The following is a 23,302-nucleotide window of genomic DNA, read 5'->3' as shown; positions in this document are numbered from 1 at the left end:
CAAAATTATTCCGATATATATCGCTAATATTCGATATAATCGCCCAGCCCTACAATCAAGTCAACAATATCGCTGTAGATGAAGTGACCCCAACTAAGCAAGCCAGAGGCGACAGCGGCAAGGAACCGAAACTCCATCGGTGACAGAATGGAGAAAAAAACCTTGGGAGAAACCAGGCTCAGTTGGGGGGCCAGTTCTCCTCTGACCAGACGAAACCAGTAGTTCAATTCCAGGCTGCAGCAAAGTCAGATTGTGCAGAAGAATCATCTGTTTCCTGTGGTCTTGTCCTGGTGGTCATCTGAGACAAGGTCTTTACAGGGGATCTGTATCTGGGGCTCTAGTTGTCCTGGTCTCCGCTGTCTTTCAGGGATGTAGAGGTCCTTTCTAGGTGCTGATCCAGCATCTGGTCTGGATACGTACTGGATCCGGGTGACTGCAGTGACCCTCTGATCTGGATACAGACTGGATCTGGTGGCTACGGTGACCTTGGAATAAGAGAGAAACAGACAAATATTAGCGTAGATGTCATTCTTCTAATGATGTAGCAAGTACATAGGGTGTTATGGGAAGTGTTTCCGGTTCCGGTTTACCTAATTAATGCAGCCTAAAAATCCTTTAACGGATTTGGATATTAAAAGCATATTAGTATGTTATGTGTAAGCTAGGTTAAAGAGGTGGGTCTTTCATCTAGATTTAAACTGCAAGAGTGTGTCTGCCTCCCGAATAATGTTAGGTAGGTTATTCCAGAGTTTAGGCGCCAAATAGGAAAAGGATCTGCCGCCTGCAGTTGATTTTGATATTCTAGGTAGGCTTGGGCAGTATCCAAATTTTGATACCGTCAAACCTCCTCCCTATTTTACCTCGGTATACGGTATTACCGTGAATAATTAAAAAAAAATATGACGTAAGGCTGAGACAGCGTCACCAAACTGTTGGCTTGTGCCTAAACTGTTCGGAAACTGAATACCAAACACTAATACTGAAACAATAACAAAATAACATGCACAACAATATAAACAACTTTTATTAGCAACAAATAGCAGTTTATAAAAAGTGCAAATACAAGAGTCAAACAGAATTAAATTAACATAAACATCCAGAACAGTTTTCGCGCTGAGACACGCACACAAATCAATTAAATTAAATTACACCGCCCGAACAACTTTTAATAACAAAGAGCAGCTTATAAAAAAGTGCAAATAGACCCACAACAGTCAACCGGAGTTGAATTAACATAAACATCCATATTAAAAATTATTGCAAAGCATTAGGCCTAAATACAAACTTTTTCTTTCCATTCTTTTTTTTCCAATATTGTTTTTAACGAAAACCAAATAAAAATACCTGAATCAATTAAATAAAAATAAACATTGCGAATAGGAACGAATGGCAACTGGCATCAAATCTAGTCAAGATTTTTCGCTAGAAAAACCAGCATGTTTACTTTATCCGGCTTTAACAGGGCACGTTATGGACCGACAACTTTACCTGCGGTGCTGAAAACCCGCTCCGATGGTGTGCTTGTGGCACAGACGCACAGGTACTTTCGTGCCAATCGCGACATCTGGGGAAAACGCCCGGTAGCATTTTTCCACCAGAGAAGTGGGTCCTCGTCTCCTTGAGCAACTGGCTCCAAACAGTAGGCTGTTATTTCAGCTCCGACTCGGTCTGCTACGGTGCCGATGCCGACGGGACCTGCCATTGCATCGGCTTTTTTTTGCAGCATACTTCCCAGAGTCATCTTTTTTCGTGAGGGTTCGGGTTGCGCCTCTCCCTCTTCCACTCTGATGGCCACTGGACCTGCTGCCTCTAAGCTCACGATCTCAGCCTGTAATTCAGCCTTGGTCTCAGCCAATGCGTTGTCATCCGTCTCATATCCTCCACGGTAACGAGGGTCGAGGAAAGTGCATTTTCGCATTATTTTGAGCACTGAATCGGATTCATACTTGGCCTCCAGCTTTGTTAGAATTCCAGTTTTTATTGACTTTGTTAGCTGGAGGTCGTTTTCTGACGCAGCCAACACATTGTCCCTGCAGAGCTGTAGTATGGGGAGGATACAGGAACTGGTCACATAATTTTCTCCTGACAAAATATCAGTGAAGTCACCGACTGGTTTCAGTGCTTCGTGAACAGCTTTCAAGACGTCAATGTCCTGCCAGGTCAGGGACAGGCTGCTCCTTCTGTCATCAGACAGGATGTGTCTGATCGCTTGGGCCTGCTCGAGGATGCGCTCCACCATTGCCAGTTTGGAGCCCCAGCGAGTTGCGCAGTCCTGCCGATGGATGGATGAATTAATTAATGAATGACGAATAAATAAACGATTAAATGAATGAATAGCCCTAAATAAACAAATTAATGAATGAATAGGCCTAAATAAACGAAATTCGTTTATTTAGGCCTATTAATACATTCGTTTAACGAATCAATGAATTAATTGGCCTAAATAAACGAATGAATGCATAAATAAATAAGTCCATTAATGTATATTATTCCATTTGGTCAAATTTGCATGCACATTTTTTTAATAAGTCCCTTATGCGCATAAAGTCTGCATTTATTTGATAAAAAATACAGAAAATTTTTTTTCTATTTTATTATAGCCTACTTTTAAATATAATTTATTTATGTGATGCAAAGCATATACTGTATATATGACCCTATTTTTTTTACATTTGAGCCCCTGCCCCTGAGGAACTCTGCACGCTTTATGCTTACCGTTATTAGACTATGTTTTGGGAGTCCCAATTCGACTTGCTTCTTGTGGAGTTCATGTTTATTTTGCCAGCTGTGTGAAAAGGCCCCGACAATATTACGGCATAGTCCGAGGGCGCGCTCGGTTTTTTGCCTCTGGTCATGCAATGCATTTGTGACAGCCAAGTTTAGATTGTGACCGAAGCAGTTAAGCCACGGCCAATGCAGGGACCTGATCGCGGCAGAAATGTTGGCAGCGTTGTCAGTGGTTATGGCTGAAAGTTTTTTCTCGTCAAGTTGCCATTCCTGAAGTGCAGCTCTAAGCACAGCGGCAAGGTTGTCCGCCGTATGACTATCAGGAAAATACGTAGTTTGGAGGCATTTGGATTCAAGTTTCCAGTCAGGTGTAATAGTGTGGACAGTCAGGGACATATATGGTGTCATGTTAACTGACGACCACATGTCAGTTGTTAAGGAATAACTGTCTGCCGCTGACAGCAGCACTTGAACATTGTCTCTAACTTTACAATATAAATGTGGGACGGCTGTTTGTGAGAAATGTTTCCGTCCAGGCAAGTCGTACTGGGCATCTAGGACCTTTACCATGTCCTTAAATGACTTTTTTTCCACTTTGTGGAAAGAGACCATTTCCTTCGCCAAGTATTTTGTCACTGCATCAGTACAGGTTTTCCAACGGACACTGTCCCTTTTGTACTTTGTTGTTTTCCCGAAGGCCCCCATTATCGTCGGCTGCGTACTGGCGGTGGACCTAGATGCTGTTGGTCCTGCATCGGTAGGTGTTGAAACTGTTGCACTGAGTGAACTCGGGTCCATCCTCGTAGCAGTGAGTGGATGGTGGTTTCGTATATGCGACCTTAGGTTCGAGGTATTTCCATCTCTCGCGGTCACCTTTTTGTTGCACAATTTGCAAATTGCCTCGTCCGTATTTACCGCCTCTCCCTTCTCGTTCGGTCGAAACCCGAAATACTGCCAAACTGCAGAAGTTGTGTTCTTTTTCGAGACCAGGTCACTCGGTGCGCGACTAGCCATATTTCCCCTCTCTCTCTTTCTCCTCCACGCTGTCACGTAATGACAACCACGCATACATTTTTAGGCATTAAATAAATTATATTTCATATTTAATCCTTGTCTCCTATATAAGTGCATTGTTTTTTTTTTTTTATGACGGAATGACGGTATTGAAACTGACACCGTTGCTATTTTTAGATCCCGCGGTATACCATATTACCGTATTACCGCCCTAGCCTAATTCTAGGTATTATCAAATTGCCTGAGTTTTGAGAACGTAGCGGACGTAGAGGATTATAATGTAACAGGAGCTCATTCAAATACTGAGGTGCTTAACTATTCAGGGCTTTATAAGTAATAAGCAAGATTTTAAAATCTATGCGATGCTTGATAGGGTGCCAGTGCAGTGTTGACAGGACCGGGCTAATATGGTCATACTTCCTGGTTCTAGTAAGAACTCTTGCTGCTGCATTTTGGACTAGCTGTAGTTTGTTTACTAAGCGTGCAGAACAACCACCCAATAAAGCATTACAATAATCTAACCTTGAGGTCATAACTGCATGGATTAACATTTCTGCATTTGACATTGAGAACATTGAGAGTCTAGCTGCCAGTCCTGTAAAGGAGGTATGGAGAGGACAATGATTTGGTGGAGGAGCGCGACCCTGTAGGCCCTTTAGAATAAATGTCAAGTCACCTTTATTTATATCACCATTTTAACAATACAGATTGTGACAAAGCAATGGAACAGCATTAAATAGGAAAGTACTGTGTCAATAAAGCAAAAAGGCAGTTCATAATTCAAAAAGAGAAGAACCAAGTGGTGTCGATGCTGTTGTCCAGCAACCGCCAGAGGAGAGGGAGATGAGGACTTCTTTAAAGGACACAACAAAAAACAATACAGGACCACTGGAATGGTTGCAAAAGAATGAGGAGAGATACCCAAAGCTGTCCAGAGCTGCAAAAAGGATCCACAGCATCCCATCTACCTCCACACCATCAGGAAGGATTTTCTCCAAGGCTGGATTTACCATCAGTAAAACCAGGAGCGCACTTATGCCGGTCAACGTTCACAAGCTGGTTTTCCTCATGCACAACTTGAAAAGACTCAAACGGAGACAGACAGAGTGGAAGACTGGATTTGTTCATTTTTTTTTTTTTAGATCAGGTAGGCTAAGGTACAAGTGATTTAAAACACTTCAGATGGTTCTATTTAGATTTTTGGATGCTGTGGACGTGTTTTGCTAAAAAGACTGCCACACCAGTTTTAATGTTTATTGTTGTATCTGCAGTTAAAAGTGGACACTTCTGACTATACTTTCTTTATTTGAATAGTTCCTTTATTTTATTTATTGATCACTCAGGATTATCTAATTTATCTATTTTGGCTTGTTTTGAATATATTCCCAAATGCACATATTTGTTCTTCACCTTATGACTTGATTCTGACTTATTTTTTATAATAATAATTATTATTAGAAAGGTATATATTCTGTTATATTTTAATTCTTAAAATATTTTTTTAATGATCTGTCTGCACTGTAGTGTGACCTTTCTGCAGTTATTTGTTTGTTGTTATTCAGGTTTCTAAAAAAAATTCTATATCTTTGTGTGATCTGTACATCGTGGCTTTAAAACGTTATAAAGAATCATCGCCTTTTCAACTTGAAAAAAAGAAAATAAATGTTGTCTTTGTCTTACCCACTTTTTGACTACCTGATCTTTAGAGTTGGGGTGAAGTTTGTCTTAAACCTGTTGTTGACAGGTTTTGTGGGACTTTCTTGTGAGAGCCTGGCCTAATGCAGAAGGATCTGGGTGGTTCATTTACTCCTGTGTCGGTTTGACCCAGGAAGCTTACACACAGTTACTGATGCCACATAATTGTGTGCTGTGAATGAGTGTGGATGATAACCTTCCCAATCTCTCCTTATATTTGTCTTTTGTGTGTCTCCTCCAGATCTAGTTTGGCGTCAGGCTCAGCGGTGGGATTTGATCTGGAATGGCCGCCCAGCTTCACCAAAGGGAAGACAAAGAAAGTGGCTGTAGTGCAGCTGTGTGCATCAGAGGAGAAATGCTATCTGTTTCACATCTCCTCCATGTCAGGTGGGCTCAGGCAGAAGCTTCCTGACATTGCTTGGTATTATTTTGTTATCTGCTCATATACTATATATCTTATGTTTCAGGGTTTCCTCCTGGGCTAAAAATGCTTTTGGAGGACGAAAATATCAAGAAAGTTGGAGTGGGAATTGAGGGTGACAAGTGGAAGTTATTATCTGATTATGACATCAAATTGAAGAGTATTGTTGAGCTCTCGGATCTGGCAAACGAGACGGTATGCTCTCTTAGAATTTATAGGCATATTATGTGATGCAATCTAGGAAAACCCATCACATTGTGAAATGTTACCTGTTATAGGTTTTTGATACCATACGAAAGGGGGTTCATGCAATTTTCCAAAATAGTTTAAGTTGGTTTAAAAAATGGTTATCTGATTTACCATGATGTTCAGGAACAGAATTTTAAGGAAAAAATTGTTTAAAGAGAGCCAATGAAAATAAAAGCACAACAGTCAAGAATCACAAGTACAAGTCACTTTATTGTGTTAAGACTTATTTAAAGGCCCTGATATACTTCAAACGAAGTTCATTTCCGAACATTTCGACACCCCTGTGCTGCTGGAGCCGGGGTGTAGATTAATGTAAACATGACTCGCACCGCTCATGCGTATCCCCTAAACACAACAATGATGAAATGAAGTGTAGGTAATCTAGGTGTGAGACGGGCCTCAATGGTCAGAATATTATAAACAAAAGAATAATAATTAGCAGCAGTTCAGAGTGAAGTATCATGTTTGTAATACAGAAGAACCATTCCATAATCAGTCCTTTATGGGAAATGGCTCATAGTCTTAAAACGTTAGCATGATGTAGGGAAAAAATATTGGAATCAGTTTATTGCTTTATTTTGTTAGTGTTCATTTATTTATTAAACTGAATAAATTGTTTTGATAAAAACAGAGGTTTATTATTCTATGTTCGTTTGCCATTTCATTTATTGTATACCCTTTAAATTCGCTAATTTGAAAGAACAACAGCAGCAGTATGGTGAAACTTTTATTTGAAACATGTGTTTGGTACTTGCTACCTTATATCTTTACTCTTTCCTTTCATTCTTTTCATGGCTTTGGAAAACTTGTCTCTGATGTTTCTCTGCTTCGCTTTTTGCATAACTCCGGGTCGTCGACACCAAGCTTCTTTGCTATTTCTTTCTAGGAATAATACTCTCTACATCTTTAAAGTCTCTCCGTGGGTGATCGTACAGGTGCGGATACATTTGTGCAACTCAGCTATTTGACACTCCAATGTATTCAGGAGATGTTGCTCTCCTTAATGACCTCCGCAGGAACAAACCGAGAAAAAAAAATTGCACGTCAAAGAAAGTGGAGTTTAAGAACACACCCACCGATTGCGTAACCGCCGCGGACCAATAGAAACTCAAAGGTTTTTAGGAGCCAAACGAATTCCCCCAGAAAGTTCACTTTGGTGACCCGTTTCGAACTGCTGACACAAACTCAAAACAAACTTTGTTTTGCCCTGATTTTGTTCAAAATTGTCATATCAGAACGTTCTTCTATTTCGTTTAAAGTATATCTTGGGCCTTTAGTCACTGTATATGTTGTAAAAGATACAAAATGACCCAAAGGAACACACAACACTTGTTCATAAAACATCACAAATTACATCATGCAGGCTATCTCCAATTCTTCTCTTGTTCGACTTTATTAGGAATTTATAATACATAACCAGACACAGTTCAGAACTGTAACTTGTAGTTCCCTTTCAATACTTCACTTGTACTGCGTCGAGAATGCTTATGGAAAAATTCCTTTTTTCTCCTGAACTGAAGCCTTATTCAATCACGCAGTGAAACTGCACGACTATTGGTCGATGTCACATCGCTTCGCTGATCTCCGCTGAACTGCTCGCCGTTGACACGCCTCGCACTAGAAAGCGACTGCCGGTCCCCGCTGCAGATACATCGCTTCCCTGTGGCCATCCGGCGAGAGAGAGATTGAAAGAGCAAATTACTCTAAAAGAGCCTTTTCTACAGTGTTGTTTCAAATGCAGTCTCTTCAATGCAGCTCATGCAGAGCCCCTCTGCACGCTGATGACGGGCACAGCGAGTGTGTCACGTGCTTGGGGAAACACCACGCTGACGCAGCACTCGCAGGGAGTTCCTGTTCTCATTGCGAGAACATGAATATCGCCTCTCTGTGCTCGCGAATCGATTTCTTTTCAGAGAGCGTTCTCGCTCCTCGCATCCTCCCATTTTCTTCCTCCCGCGAGCCAGCAAGGAAGAAAAGGCGGGGCAGAGGATTAAAGCAACAGGATGAAAGTGAGCTCACGCCGGCTCAGCCCCTGCGTGCCTCGTTTTCTCCGCCAAGAGAGGGGATTCCCCAGTCCTCTTTATTTAGCCAGACCAATGTCCATCTGCTGCCGCGAGTGATCTGGTCTTGTTTGGAGGGACTGAGGAGAAACTGCTAGAGGACAGCATCTCTCTAGCTGCTTCAGATGCTCAGGAGCTGTCGGGCTCGCCTGACCCCGCCCCCTCGATGTTATCTGAACCCAGCCGCACGGAACTCGGGATGGACGCCGAACTTATCCGCGTTCTCTCCAGGGCAGTGGATGAGCTGGGTCTGGAATGGTCTCCTCCAGAGGAACCATCCTGTAGCCGTCTGGATGAATGGTTTCTGAGAACCGCCCCGTTCTTCCCGGAGATCCACGAAGAGCTTACAAAACCGTGGCGCGCCCCCTACTCAGCATAACGCGCTTCATCCGCCACTGCCAGTCGCCCCAGACAGGTGCCGACTCGTCAGCCTCCCAAGCAAGCGCCTGCTGCTACCACCACTTCCCAGCCTGTGAAATCTGAGCCTCAACACCGTTCTCGCTCGGCCACCAGACGGTTTCAGTTCCCTAAATGCATGGGACCCTGGCCCAAGGTAGTGCTGGACCCCGTGCCACCATCATCCTGATCTACAGGCAAGAAAGAGCAGGGGGCTAAGTCTCGCTGCGGCCGGACCACCTCCCAAACTGCCCCGTGTGTTTTGCCGTCCCTGTCACAGGCCGTTCTTGAGATTTGCCTTCGAGGGTGTGGCTTACCAATACAAGGTCCTCCCCTTTGGGCTGTCTCTGGCACCTCGCACGTTTACAAAGTGCATGGATGCGGCTCTCTCTCCTCTCAGGCAGAAGGGAATCCGCATTCTCAATTACCTCGACGACTGGCTAGTTCTAGCTCAGTCAGAGGGGGAGGCATCGAGTTACAGAACTTTGCTCCTCAGCCATATGGAATGCCTGGGGCTCAGGGTGAATTTTGCCAAGAGTTCGCTGTCCCCCAGCCAACGGATATCGTTTCTGGGAACAGTGTTCGATTCAGTTACCATGAGGGCAACAATGGTGAAGGAGCGCGCCACGGCTCTACAGCGACTCGCGGCCTCTTTCAAAATAGGTGCTTCTCGCCCCTTAAAAACATTCCAGAAGTTGCTGGGCCTTATGGCAGCAGCATCGCCTGTGCTGGAGCTCGGGCTGCTACGTATGCACCCCCTCCAATATTGGCTGAAGCCACGTGTTCCACCTCATGCATGATGTCACGGGCGCCTGAATATCAAGGTCAGTCAGGACTGCATTTCGGCCCTGACCCCTTGGAAGAACATGCAATGGATGGAACGGGGTGCCCCGCTTGGTATGCTTTGCAGAAGGAAAGTGATCTCCACAGACGCGTCCAACAAAGGTTGATGGTCGAAAGAGGAGAGCAGGCTTCACATCAACTGCCTCGAGATGATTGCAGTTCAACGAGCCTGCCAGAGCTTCCTGTCAGACCTAAAGAGCCACCACGTGCTGGTCAGATCAGACAGCATGACAGTGGTCTCTTACATAAATCATCGACACGTCTCTTCAGACTAACGTCACGACTGCTGGCATGGACCCAGAGCAACTCGGGGGTCCCTGAGAGCAGTGCAAACTAAACAAGTGTGCAGATATGCTGTCAAGAAGCTGAGTCTAGGCTCCACCCGCAGACAGTTCAGAAGATATGGGATGTCTTTGGCAAAGCAGAAATAGACTTCTTCACCTCAAAAGACAACTCTCATTGCCCAACATATTTTTCCAAGATCGAGGACGCGTTGTCCCAGGACTGGCCCAACCGTCTTCTTTACGCTTTTCCTCCGGTTCCTCTGATTCCCCAAGTAATCAGGCGGGTCAGGGACCAGAGATGCAGAATTCTTCTTGTAGCCCCACTCTGGGAAAATCAGCACTGGATTGCCGACCTGTCACAGATGCTGACTGCGGCCCCATGGCCTGTTCCTCTGAAACGGGACCTCCTTTCTCAGGCGGACGGAACGATTGCCCTTATAGCAGGCCAGTCGGTGGGTAGAAACAACTTAGTCGTCCGATTTATGAGAGGTGCCAGAAGGCTTCATCCGCCTTGCCCTCCCACTGTCCCTTCATGGAACATGCCCACGGTACGGAGAGCCCTAAAGAGTGCCCACTTTTAACCGCTACAGTCCATAGGCCTTAAGGCCCTGTCGTTAAAGACCGCTCTGCTGTTGGTACTAGCGTCTGTTAAGCGTGTGGGCGATTTGCAAGCACTCTCGATAAGCCCTAATTGCCTAGAATTCGGGCCTAACGACTCGAAGGTCGTCCTGAAACCAAGGTATGATGGCTATGTACCAAAGGTGCTCTCCACACCTTTCAGAGCACAAGTGGTCACTCTCTCTGCATTACAAAACACAGAGGACGATCGAGAGCTGAATCTGCTTGGCCCAGTGAGGGCTCTAAAAGTCTACATAGAGCGTTCTGCGCCAATAAGGCGATCAGAGCAGCTCTTCATATGCTTTGGAAACCGCGCCAGAGGGTTACCGGTCTCAAAGCAAAGGCTTTCGAAGTGGATTGTGGACGCATTCCAGCTAGCCTACTCTTCTTTGGGCCTGCAAAGCCCAATTGGAGTAAGAGCCCATTCGATGAGAGCAGTGTCTTCGTCCTGGGCATGGTTTAGTGGTGTGACTATCGCAGAAATTTGTGCGGTGGCTGGTTGGAACTCGCCATCCACATTTGCTAGATTTTATTATCTTCTAAAGGTCACCTTTTTGTTCCTTATTTGCATGCTCTTGGCCATTCTTTGCCCAAGACTCAAACTCTGCTCGTATGCACTCGGTCCCTTTGGTACTGAGGCGATATGAACACGGGATGATCAGGCTAGGCCAGACGTAACCTCATTGAGCTTATTCTGCTCCTAGTTGCTATTGTCATATCTTGGTATCACAGATCAAGTATGATTTATAAATGGTGCTAGTCCCTTTAAGACTAGTGGAAAATGCGCATTCATACACCATCATTATATACGTTATATAGTTTATTTTAATAGCCCTAGGTGAACTGCAAACTAGAAAGAGTCTTTTCTGTTTACCACAATAAATAGCAATTTTTCTGCACTAAACAAGTGAATTTTGCCAAGATATTTTCAGAGATGACAGACAAGATGTTATAGAATAATTATTTAATGAAAATCCAATTTTGAAAAAAAAAAAAAAAAAAAAAAAGACAGACTCTATATTTTTTACATTTCCTGAAAATGTCCCAGCTCGACATCCGATGGGTTTTCCTAGATTGCATCACATATATAGAGCGTTCAGTAGTTTTGTGATATGGTATGAAACATTTACTATGTTTATTAGTAGTGTTTGAGGAATAAAGAATCATTGTTACTGGTGCTCAAACTTGTTCAAACTCTTAAAGGGATAGTCCACCCAAAAATGAAAGTTGTCATTGTTTACCTACCTCTATTATTGACCATTAAATGGTTAGTTCACCCAAAAATTAAAATTAGCTCACGCATATATGACTTTCTTCTTTTAGATGAATCCAGTCTGATTTATTTTAAAAAATGTATTTGATCTTTCAAGCTGTTTAATGGCTCTCAGTGGGTGTGGCAGTGCATCAGTACAAAAGAAGTTAAAAAAAAACAAAAAAAAAACATATATATATATAGTACAGACCAAAAGTTTGGACACACCTTCTCATTCAAAGAGTTTTCTTTATTTTCATGACTATGAAAATTGTAGATTCAAACTGAAGGCATCAAAACTATGAATTAACACATGTGGAATCATATATGGAATTATATACATAACAAAAAAGTGTGAAACAACTGAAAATATGTCATATTCTAGGTTCTTCAAAGTAGCCACCTTTTGCTTTGATTACTGCTTTGCACACTCTTGGCATTCTCTTGATGAGCTTCAAGAGGTAGTCACCTGAAATGGTCTTCCAACAGTCTTAAAGGAGTTCCCCGAGAGATGCTTAGCACTTGTTGGTCCTTTTGCCTTCTGTCTGCGGTCCAGCTCACCCCTAAACCATCTCGATTGGGTTCAGGTCCGGTGACTGTGGAGGCCAGGTCATCTGGAGCAGCACCCCATCACTCTCCTTCTTGCTCAAATAGCCCTTGATGCCTTCAGTGTGACTCTACAATTTTCATAGTCATGAAAATAAAGAAAACTCTTTGAATGAGAAGGTGTGTCCAAACTTTTGGTCTGTACTGTATATATATATATCCATATTCAAAATGTAACTATCACTTTAATGTAGCTATGTAGTGATATATGAATCACTATCATTAGATATATCAATAATATAAAGTTTTGATTCATGATTACAATATTGACCAAAATTATCGTGATTATGATTTTTGCCATGATCTAGCAGCCCTAATATATATATATATATATATATATATATATATATATATATATATATATATATATATATATATATATATATATATATATATATATATATTAGGGGTGTAACGGTTCACAAAATTCACGGTTCGGTTCGATACAATACACTGGTGTCACGGTTCGGTTCGGTACGTTTTGGTAATGTTTTATTTATTAAAACTAACAAAGTATTTTTTACATTGAACAATGATGGAGCTATTCTTTACCCATCTTCTATGGTGGTTTCTTAGCAGCATACTGTATAAAACAAAAACAGCTCCTTATAAAAAAAAAATGTTTTATTGAAAATGTTATATTATTGTAGTAGTTATGAACAAATACAAAGATGTAACTTTTTATATGGAACTCTATAACTCTTTATATTGAGTGTGTTTTTACTCAATTGGTTCTCTATAGGGCTTATGTTTTTTGGAACAAAGCAGGAATTACGGTCTGTCTGAAATGAGCTCGTGAAGGAATATTGTAACGGGGCTCAATTACATTAAGCATGTTCTTAAAACCTACGTTTTCCACTACAGAGTAAGGCGCTCGCTCACTCAGTACGCGCTGAAGGCTCGTTGCAAAATGGCTAATGCGTTTAACAGACCAGAAATAGAAGATCCTCCAATAACCAACAGGTCTTGGCCCGGTTCCCCAAAACGTTCTTATCACTAAGTAGTTCTTAACCTATTCCTTAACCTCTCTCTTAACGTTATGGCACAGTTCCCGACACGTTCGTATGCTAAGTATATCTTCTGTAAGTCACACTTTCGTAAGGTTGGTCTGGGCCCGGTTCCCCGATAACGTTCACTCTTAGCGTGCTAAGAAGACATCGAAAGATATATCTTACCAAAGTTGTTGATGTTTCTAAGTGTGTTCCCCGAAGTGTCCCTTAGGAAGCTTCTTAGCACGCCGCCTCTTACGTCCGACATTACAAGAGCGCTGTCCAAAGTCAGGGTGCTGAATTAGTAGGCATCGATTGCTCATGAATCGATTTTCCACTTCACATGAAGGTGCATTACAGCGTTAAGAAAGACAACACGTTCTATGCAAATGAAACATTCCTCAAATTATTACAGTAACATTTATTTTAACATAGTTTAAGTTATCAGTAGAATATAGACTATAAATTAAATTATCAAATGGTCAGTAATATGTTCACATGATAGGCTATGTTGTGACGGTTAGACGAACCGGGTATCCCTCGCTAATCATCCACCCTCCTTATCCCGTTGTGCTGCTTTTTGACATGGGTTTAACGACTTATGAAAATTATATAATACACTTTTATATTAATGGTAAGGTACTCTACAATCAGAATTGATTGGCAAGCAGCTGCAGTTACTTCTGTTTAATGCGGTATTGATTGCAATTGGTTTATGTTTTTAATAAAAAGCAACCTATCTACAATGAACAGAGAGAGAAAGAGAGAGAGTTAGATACAAAATATGCTGAGGAAGCAACGTAAAAAAGGGCACCAAGCTTCTCGTCAGAGGAACATGAAGTTTTGCTGACCACCAGGTCAGATATCACACCCTTATGGTCCACTATAACCTGCACGTTTATGGCCGCATCTCCCTTTCGCGATGAGTAGCCTACGCCTGATCAATCACTGATGGATTGGCGATAGGGATGAGTGTGCCATCCACCAGGATCCAATCCCCGGCACGGCGCAGAAGGGTGTTGGAGACAGTGTGGACGCACCTCCACACCGTGGTCTTGATTAGGCTGTAGCCCTCTCCCACGACCTCGATGAATCTTTCTGTAGCAAAAAAGAAAAAGAAAAAAGTAGCGCTGGGCTTCAGGGCTTAAAGCAAAATTCCGCTGCTTTAGCCTGGCAAGCGCAGATCTGAGTAGGTCCAGCAGCTCCATAATGAGTTGTCTTGGGAGGCGAATTTTTTTTAAATATAGCCACGTCAGGCAAAATGTCAAAAGGGCTTAAGTTTTGCCGAATAAAAAAAATTGACATGGGCTAAACGGCTCGGCGTTCTGCTCCATCTTTGATTCAATACAAGAACACATTGGATCGCTGCCATAGTTGGTCGCTTACTGGACACCACCATGAATACCCATTTATAGATCTTAGCCATTTAGAGCCATATTGTTTGCCAGATTTTAATTATCAAAAAATTAATTGTCAATTCGCTTTAATTACATTACGAAAAAGCCTAGGCTAATTACCACCTTATTAGTTCTGTAACCACATAAAGTCAACTTCATAAATAGGCCTGTATCCATTGTGAACATAATTTATTATGAGTCTTAAAAAATAACAAAAAAATAATTGTTGAGCCACAAAATTGTCAACGTACCATAGTTTGACTTGTATTCTTCGCTGCGCTGGTTTCTAAAGACTGCTGTACAGTAGCGTCTTGAGCTCAAACAACGCTAAGAGAGAGCTACGAATGGTCCAGACCAACCTTACGAAAGTGTGACTTAAAGAAGATATACTTAGCATACGAACGTGTCGGGAACCGTGCCATAAGGTTAAGAGAGAGGTTAAGGAATAGGTTAAGAACTACTTAGCGATAAGAACGTTTTGGGGAACCGGGCCCTGGACCATTCGTAGCTCTCTCTTAGCGTTGTTTGAGCTCAAGATGCTACTGTACAGCAGTCTTTAGAAACCAGCGCAGCGCAGCACAAGTCAAACTATGGTATGTTGACAATGTTGTGGCTCAACAATGATTTTATGTTATTTTATAATAATTTTATAATAATAAATTATGTTTGCAATGGATACAGGCCTATTTATGGAGTTGACTTGATGTGGTATCAGAACTAATATGGTGGTAATTAGCCTAGGCTTTTTCGTAATGTAATTAAAACGAATTGGCAATCAATTTTTTGATAATTAAAATCTGGCAAACAATTTGTCTCTAAATGGTTAAGATCTATAAATGGGTAATCATGGTGGTGTCCAGTAAGCGACCAACTATGGCAGCGATCCAACGTGTCCTTGTATTGAATCAAAGACGGACTCGGAGCCGTTTAGTCCATGTCAGTTTTTTTATTCTGCAAAACTTAAGCCCTTTTGACATTTTGCCTGACGTGGCTATATTAAAAAAAAAATTGCCTCCCAAGACAACTCATTATGGAGCTGCTGGAACTACTCAGATCTGCGCTTGCCAGGCTAACGCGGCGGAATTTTGCTTTAAGCCCTGAAGCCCAGCGCTACGTTTTTTTTTTTTTTTTTTTGCTACAGAGAGATTCATCGAGGGTCATGGGAGAGGGCTACGGCCTAATCAAGACCTCGGTGTGGAGGTGCATCCAGACTGGCTACTTATCGCGAAAGGGATACGCGGCCATAAACGTGCAGGTTATAGTGGACCATAGGGGTGTGATCTCTGACCTGGTGGCAAGGTCCAGCAAAACTTCAAGTTCCCTGACGAGAAGCTTGGTGCCCTTGTTTACGTTGCTTCCCCAGCATATTTTGTATCTAACTCTCTTTCTCTCTGTTCATTGTAGATAGGTTGCTTTTTATTAAAAACATAAACCAATTGCAATCAATACCGCATTAAACAGAAGTAACTGCAGCTGCTTGCCAATCAATTCTGATTGTAAAGTACCTTACCATTAATATACAAGTGTATTATATAATTTTTATGAGTCGTTAAACCCATGTCAAGAAGCGGCACAAGTCGCACAAACGGGATAAGGAGGGTGGATGATTAGCGAGGGATTCACAACATATCGTGTGAACATATTACTGACCATTTGATAATTTAATTTATAGTCTATATTTACTGATAACGTAAACTGTTAAAATAAATGTTACTGTAATAATTTGAGGAATGTTTCATTTGCATAGAATGTGTTGTCTTTCTTAACGCTGTATTGCACCTTCGCGTGAAGTGGAAAATCGATTCCTGAGCAATCGATGACAACTAATTCAGCACCTTCACTTGGGACAGCGCTCTTGTAACGTCGGACGTAAGAGGCAGCGTGCTAAGAAGCTTCCTAAGGGACACTTCGGGGAACAAACTTAGAAACATAAACAACTTTGGTAAGATATATCTTTTGAGGTCTTCTTAGCGAGCTAAGAGTGATCGTTATCTGGGAACCGGGCCCTGGTGTTTGGGTGCACTTTGGATTCCCTGTAAGCTATAATGGTGATGATAGAATGAATGGTAAATAGTAAGGTCTCATATCCCCGGCTATAACGTAAATGTAGCCTTACCAATCGCCGTGGTGATGTCTTTTGCCCTGTTTGAATCCGTTGGAAATGTCTGTCTAAATGCTGCGGGGATAGTTTGTTGCATGTATGGTTCTCCTTTTTTCCGTCTTTTCCCAGATACTGACACACTAAGGTGATGTATGCGTAAATGAGTTGACATGTTTCAAGTATTCCCGCTGGTGTTTTTTTTTTTTTTGTATTCCCGCTGGTGTACCCTAGATGAGACATATCGTTGTTGTTTTTATCCACCACTCTCTTGCCATCACCATTATAGCTTACAGGGAATCCAAAGTGCACCCAAACACTAGACCTGTTGGTTATTGGAGGATCTTCTATTTCTGGTCTGTTAAACGCATTGGCCATTTTGCAACGAGCCTTCAGCGTGTATTACTGAGTGAGCGAGCGCCTGACTGAGTAGCCTAACAGAAACATATAAGTTGGTGTTTTCTTCTTCTTCGGGGGTGTCAGAGGCGTTGCCTGTTACGTCGTTTGGGTTATTGTGCTACCTTGTTGAACGCATATCATTATATTTCACAATTTTTTTTTATTTTCCAAATATAATTAATTAGTCCAACGAACCATTCGGTCCATAATGCGTACCGCGTACCGAACCGAAAGCCTCGTACCGAACGGTTCAATACGAATACGCGTATCGTTACACCCCTAATATATATATATATACTCTCACCTAAAGGATTATTAGGAACACCTGTTCAATTTCTCATTAATGCAATTATCTAATCGACCAATCACATGGCAGTTGCTTCAATGCATTTAGGGGTGTGGTCCTTGTCAAGACAATCCCCTGAACTCCAAACTGAATGTCAGAATGGGAAAGAAAGGTGATTTAAGCAATTTTGAGCGTGGCATGGTTGTTGGTGCCAGACGGGCCAGTCTGAGTATTTCACAATCTGCTCAGTTACTGGGATTTTCACGCACAACCATTTCTAGGGTTTACAAAGAATGGTGTGAAAAGGGAAAAACATCCAGTATGCGCCAGTCCTGTAGGCTAAAAAGCATTGTTGATGCTAGAGGTCAGTGGAGAATGGGCCGTCTGATTCAAGCTGATAGAAGAGCAACATTGACTGAAATAACCACTCGTTACAACCGAGGTATACACCAAAGCATTTGTGAAGCCACAACATGCACAACCTTGAGGCGGATGGGCTACAACAGCAGAAGACCGCACCGGGTACCACTCATCTCCACTACAAATAGGAAAAAGAGGCTACAATTTGCACAAGCTCACCAAAATTGGACAGTTGAAGACTGGAAAAATGGTGCCTGGTCTGATGAGTCTATTTCTGTTGAGACATTCAGATGGTAGAGTCATAATTTGGTGTAAACAGAATGAGAACATGGATCCATCATGCCTTGTTACCACTGTGCAGGCTGCTGGTGGTGGTGTAATGGTGTGAGGGATGTTTTTTGGCACACTTTAGGCCCCTTAGTGCCAATTGGGCATTGTTTAAATGCCATGGCCTACCTGAGCATTGTTTCTGACCATGTCCATCCCTTTATGACCACCATGTACCCATCCTCTGATGGCTACTTCCAGCAGGATGATGCATCATGTCACAAAGCTTGAATAATTTCAAATTGGTTTCTTGAACATGACGAGTTCACTGTACTAAAATGGCCCCCACAGTCACCAGATCTCAACCCAATAGAGCATCTTTGGGATGTGGTGGAACGGGAGTTTCGTGCCCTGAATGTGCATCCCACAAATCTCCATCAACTGCAAGATGCTATCTGCAAAAGGGAGTCAAACACAGTATTAGTATGGTGTTCCTAATAATCCTTTAGGTGAGTGTATATATGTATGTATATATAATCTATATGAGAAGCGAGCTTTTGCTTCTGCATGGTTGCCAGATTGCATAAAAAAAAAAAAAAAAACAGGAATAAAATGTATCTATGTAACAGCGAAGCCCTGATTCTGGGATTTGAACTCTTTATATCTGGCAACCGCACTCATGAGAGTTTGCGTAGTAGAGGAGTGTAGAGCAGTCCGCAGTAACCGTTCCGTTTTTAAATGTTCAACGCATTCTTTTTGGAAAATATGCTTGAATTTTAAATATTCGATATTCATGATATCGAAATTGTTTACATAGTTAAAAAAACAATATAAATACTGTTCAGTTTCTTGCACAGAACGATGGTTTTGTGTCTTTACACATTAATGTATCATCACAAATCGCAGGGTTTAATTTGGTTTTGTTTGTATATGTTTTATAATTCTCAAACCTGTGATTCATCTCCAGTTACATTATGTGACTGAAAGACTGCAACGGTTTAAGTTAAAAAATCTACATAACAATAAGTGTAGATTACAAGTTTTGTAATCTACATAACAATATGTGAAAAAACATTTATTATAAAAAAAAAAAAAGTCATTCAAAATTTTAATAAATACTATAATACTACATAAATAATGCCAAAGTAACACTAATACAAGGCCATGAAAGATTAATTTTCAGATCAAATGACCAATTACTTTCTTGAAGCATTGTCAAAGAAAATAATTAGTCCATTACTGTGTAAAAAAGGACAGACATGAAAGTAGTACTGGAGGAGCAGTCTAATGTACAATATTTCCACTGAAAACAGTGAATGCTAGGAAATATCTGCAATTAACTAAAATTGACCACAGTAATTCTAAAGATTCTTGTCGATTGTAATTGAGATAAGTTGATGTGTTGTTTGTTTTCATCAGCTGAGATGTGGTGAGAAGTGGAGTTTGGACGGTCTAGTGAAGCACTTGTTGAAGAAGCAGCTCTTCAAAGACAAACATGTGCGCTGTAGTCACTGGGACGACTATGATCTGACAGAAGACCAGAAGAGATATGCTGCCACAGACGCTTACGTGAGTCGATATAAACAGTTGCAGTTAAAGTACATTAAATGGGTAAAACTGTGTTGTGATGAACTAAATGCCGGCGATTATATGTCAAATTGATTAATTGCGATTTATCACATCCAAAATAAAAGTTTGTGTATAATATAAGTGTGTGTACTGTGTATATTTATATATATATATAGACACACATACAATGTGTCAAAAGTTTACATATACAGAATCAGTGATGCTCCAGAAGGTAAAGCAATGCTTTAAGAGCCGGTGGAGGGGGTTGGGGGGATGGAAAACAGAATGAAGATGTGTACATTTTTCTTTCTTTTTTTACTATTTTGTTAATTTAGTACTGCCCTTCAGAAGGTACAGAAAATACTTACAGCTTTACCGGAAAACAAAATAAGTTAAATGTACCCTGATATTCACATTCAAAAAGTATTCATCCACCGGCTCTTAAAGGGGTCATCGGGTGCAAAATTCAGTTTTACGTTTAAACTGAAATGTCTTGGCAGTAGGCATGGGCCGGTATGAGATTTTGACTGTATGATAACCTTAAGCAAAAATATCACGGTATAACGGTATTGTTGGTTTTAAATGACACTATATATTTTGCTTTTGAGCAACATACAGAACATTAGCAACAGTACAATTTGCTTATTTTTTCTTTGATTTGTTTCCTACAAATAAAAAAAATAAAGACTGACATCTTTATTTAACCTAAATCGGTAATTATAGTTGATTTTAGTTATATAATTCATATACAGATAATTTCATATAATTTAGTTATATAATAATCATACACATAATTTGTTTAAACAATAACCCAATTTGAAGCAAAAACAATGTTCTGACAAGCTTTGTGAAATTATACCATGTAAACTTTTCAGAAGACACTCAGCTTCCCTCAAAAAACACATTCATATAAACCCCCAAATCAATATTGAGGATTTTCTTCCAATAGTTCCTGCATCATGAACAGTGAGTGATCTGCCTGCTATAGTATTTTTCTCTATGAGGCAAAAAAACAGCCAGTTGCACATCGCGTAAAGGCCAAAGTATTTTTCGGCCATCCACATCATCGGCATTATGTTATTTTCGTCATCAAGAGGGCTCGCGCACAGCTGCGCACCCCGTGGTACAGTGCATGTGTTGAGCTCATCCGTCCACGCCATGGGCGTAGGTTTGGTCTCAGCTTTGGTGGGGACACCTGTGACACCCCCCCCCCCCCCCCCCCCCGGAATTATTTTGTTGTAAGATACAAGTGATTTAATGGTGATTTCCTTTTTTATTTCAGACTGTTGGCAATACAGAATATCACAATACAGAAGTGCATCTACTTCATCGAGCTCATTACAGCAGGATTGATTCTGATTGGTTGGCAATGTTTTTATCGTTCATCTGAAAAAAAAAATCGTTCTGAAAGTGATTCCAACGATATCGTTTCTCTGTGCCTTTATCGTTATAGTTGTGTTGTGGACTCCGCTATTCTTTAATATTTTGATAACGATTTTTAGAACTATATCTTTATCGGTATCTTTATAGTTATCGTGCTTGGTGTGAACGGGCCTTAACACATACGATCACCAGTTAATACTATTTTCCACAGTAGAATCTCCTTTTGAAAGCCTGGTCAGTCACTACTGCTAGTTTATTTGTGTGGCTACTGGCTAGCTAGTTATTTTGCCTACTTAACGTTACACTCTGACTCTGCTTTATGAAAAAGCTTCTTATGTCCCCTTTTTTCTTCTTGGGTGGCATCTACAAAGTACAAAAAGGGGCAAAAAAACGGAATATTAAAATGTTTTTACTGGCCTTTGTATGTGGCACAGAGACAGCCCTGGTAACTTACCGTCGGCCGTTGTCAACATGAGCGCGCACACACACACACACACCACCCGCTCGCTGCTAGTGCAAGCTTAAAAGTAGTCCCGGCCCGCGCGTGTAGCCTGTCAGATACCCCGCCGCCAATCAAATTACAGCGTTACTTGTACTGTCGTCGTGGCCGTTAGAATCGATACAAATAGCAATGCAAAGATACAAATAGCAGTTCAAAGGAGCTTGCTAAATATTGGTGGGGACAAATTCGTCATCTCAAAATATTGATAGGGACTAGTACCTAGCGTCCCCCCCTAAACCTACGCCCATGGTCCATGCTCATCTGCGGTATACTTTTGAAAGCTGTGCGGACGAGGCCGTGCGAGAGATGGAAAGGAACACTAAATGTGAAGTGTACCCGGGCATCCTACACACACGTGACTGACCGCTCGCTCGTACCAACAGGAGTCAGTGTTAATCTCTACACTGCACTCAGCCTGAGGGATTCCTACTCTTTCAGTCATTGAGGAGACATGGAAAACAGTGCATACTGCAGGAACGGTATAATGGAAAATATTTGTGGTTTTGAAACAGTGACATTTTCAAATATAGTATATATTAAAACAAATAAAAGTATACCTTGAAACTGTTTTTCATAATTATATTACTTGTAGAAAAACTTTTAAACACAATTGTAAATAAGTATAAAAAATGGCATTGGTTTTATTTTTAGTGATAAAAAGATGTTTATTTTTATTTTATTACCATATGTTTGTGTTTTGCTTTGGTACCGAAATTGGTACCGAGAACCGTGGATTTTCGCTGGTATCGGTACCGAATACTGAAATTTTGGTACTGTGACAACACTAGGCCCATGCCTACTTGGCAGTGTGTGTACGCAACCACCCTATAATGATAAAAATTAAACCAGTGTTTTTTAATGAATATCGATATGTTATGACTGGATCGCTCGCTCATTGTGTTCTAAACTGTAATTTTGCAAATAGCCTTTCCTAATAATGTGCTAGTTAGCAAGTTTCACGATGAAGACGGCTAAAGTTTACAGTCTCTCAGAGAAGTGCTCGTCAACCCACAGAAGAGAGAGTGTTATTTTACACTACCATTGAGAAATTTTAACCAAAGGAAATTATACCAACTTCTGGAAAATGGTCATCCGATACCCCTTTTAATGCATGTTTTTTCCTTCGAGCATCAGTGAGCATTTGAACCTTGCAATAGTTGCATACGAGTCCCTCAGTTGTCTTCATTCTGAAAAGATGGATCTCAAAAGCATACAATCATTGTTTGAAAGGGTTCACATAGACAAAATGCAGGAAAACCAAAGCATTTGTGGGATCTGAAGGATTTTTCTGAAGAACAGCAGGCAGTTTAACTGTGCAGGACAAACCAGGGACTCATGAACAACTATCACTAAACTAAAAAACAGCTGTGGATCATTCAGTTAACAACACAGTGTTAAGAATCAAGGGGATGTAAACTTTTGACTTAAACTGTATGTATATATGAATTTAATATCATATTATCGATATGATATGTACATCTTGATGTTAATAACAATCTTTTATTTCCCTAACAGGCTGGATTGCTCATTTATCAGAGTCTACAGGAATTGACGTCTGGTGAGATCAGGTGTTTTCTTGTTAGAATAGCTGTGCTATTGTAATGTACTTACATGTAATGATGGTCAAATAATGTTTTGACAGTTTTTTTCTGCTCAAGATATGTAATATTTGTGCGTCCACGTGTCTTTCTGTACACTTGTTCTGTGTTCATTTGCCTGCAGGCTGCTCAGGAAACTCAGCTCTCGCTCTGAAACAGAGAGTTTTTCAGGTTGCTCGTGATCTTAACAATCTCGCTGATAATCTTCCTGAAGAGCTTGACTGCGTGAGCAGGTCAGTGCCATTTATTTTCTCGGAGGTCCAGTGATAATGTTAGGATTGGGATTGTA

The 23,302-nt window shown here is 41.1% G+C and overlaps 1 protein-coding gene across 2 annotated transcripts in view; it reads left to right on the top strand.

The window, feature by feature from the left end:
- wrn (WRN RecQ like helicase) overlaps positions 1-23,302 on the top strand; it is a 74,882-nt gene that overhangs the window by 18,760 nt on the left and 32,820 nt on the right. For both annotated transcript variants that reach the window (XM_059538701.1, XM_059538702.1), the window contains exons 4-8: positions 5,678-5,823; positions 5,904-6,052; positions 19,381-19,530; positions 22,931-22,973; positions 23,138-23,246. In XM_059538701.1, coding sequence (XP_059394684.1) covers positions 5,678-5,823; positions 5,904-6,052; positions 19,381-19,530; positions 22,931-22,973; positions 23,138-23,246 — 597 coding nt within the window. The remainder of the gene's footprint in view (positions 1-5,677; positions 5,824-5,903; positions 6,053-19,380; positions 19,531-22,930; positions 22,974-23,137; positions 23,247-23,302) is intronic.

The sequence above is a fragment of the Carassius carassius genome, chromosome 45 (genome assembly GCF_963082965.1).
Source record: "Carassius carassius chromosome 45, fCarCar2.1, whole genome shotgun sequence".
Lineage (NCBI taxonomy): Eukaryota > Metazoa > Chordata > Actinopteri > Cypriniformes > Cyprinidae > Carassius > Carassius carassius.
This window is presented reverse-complemented; position numbering and strand designations above follow the sequence as displayed.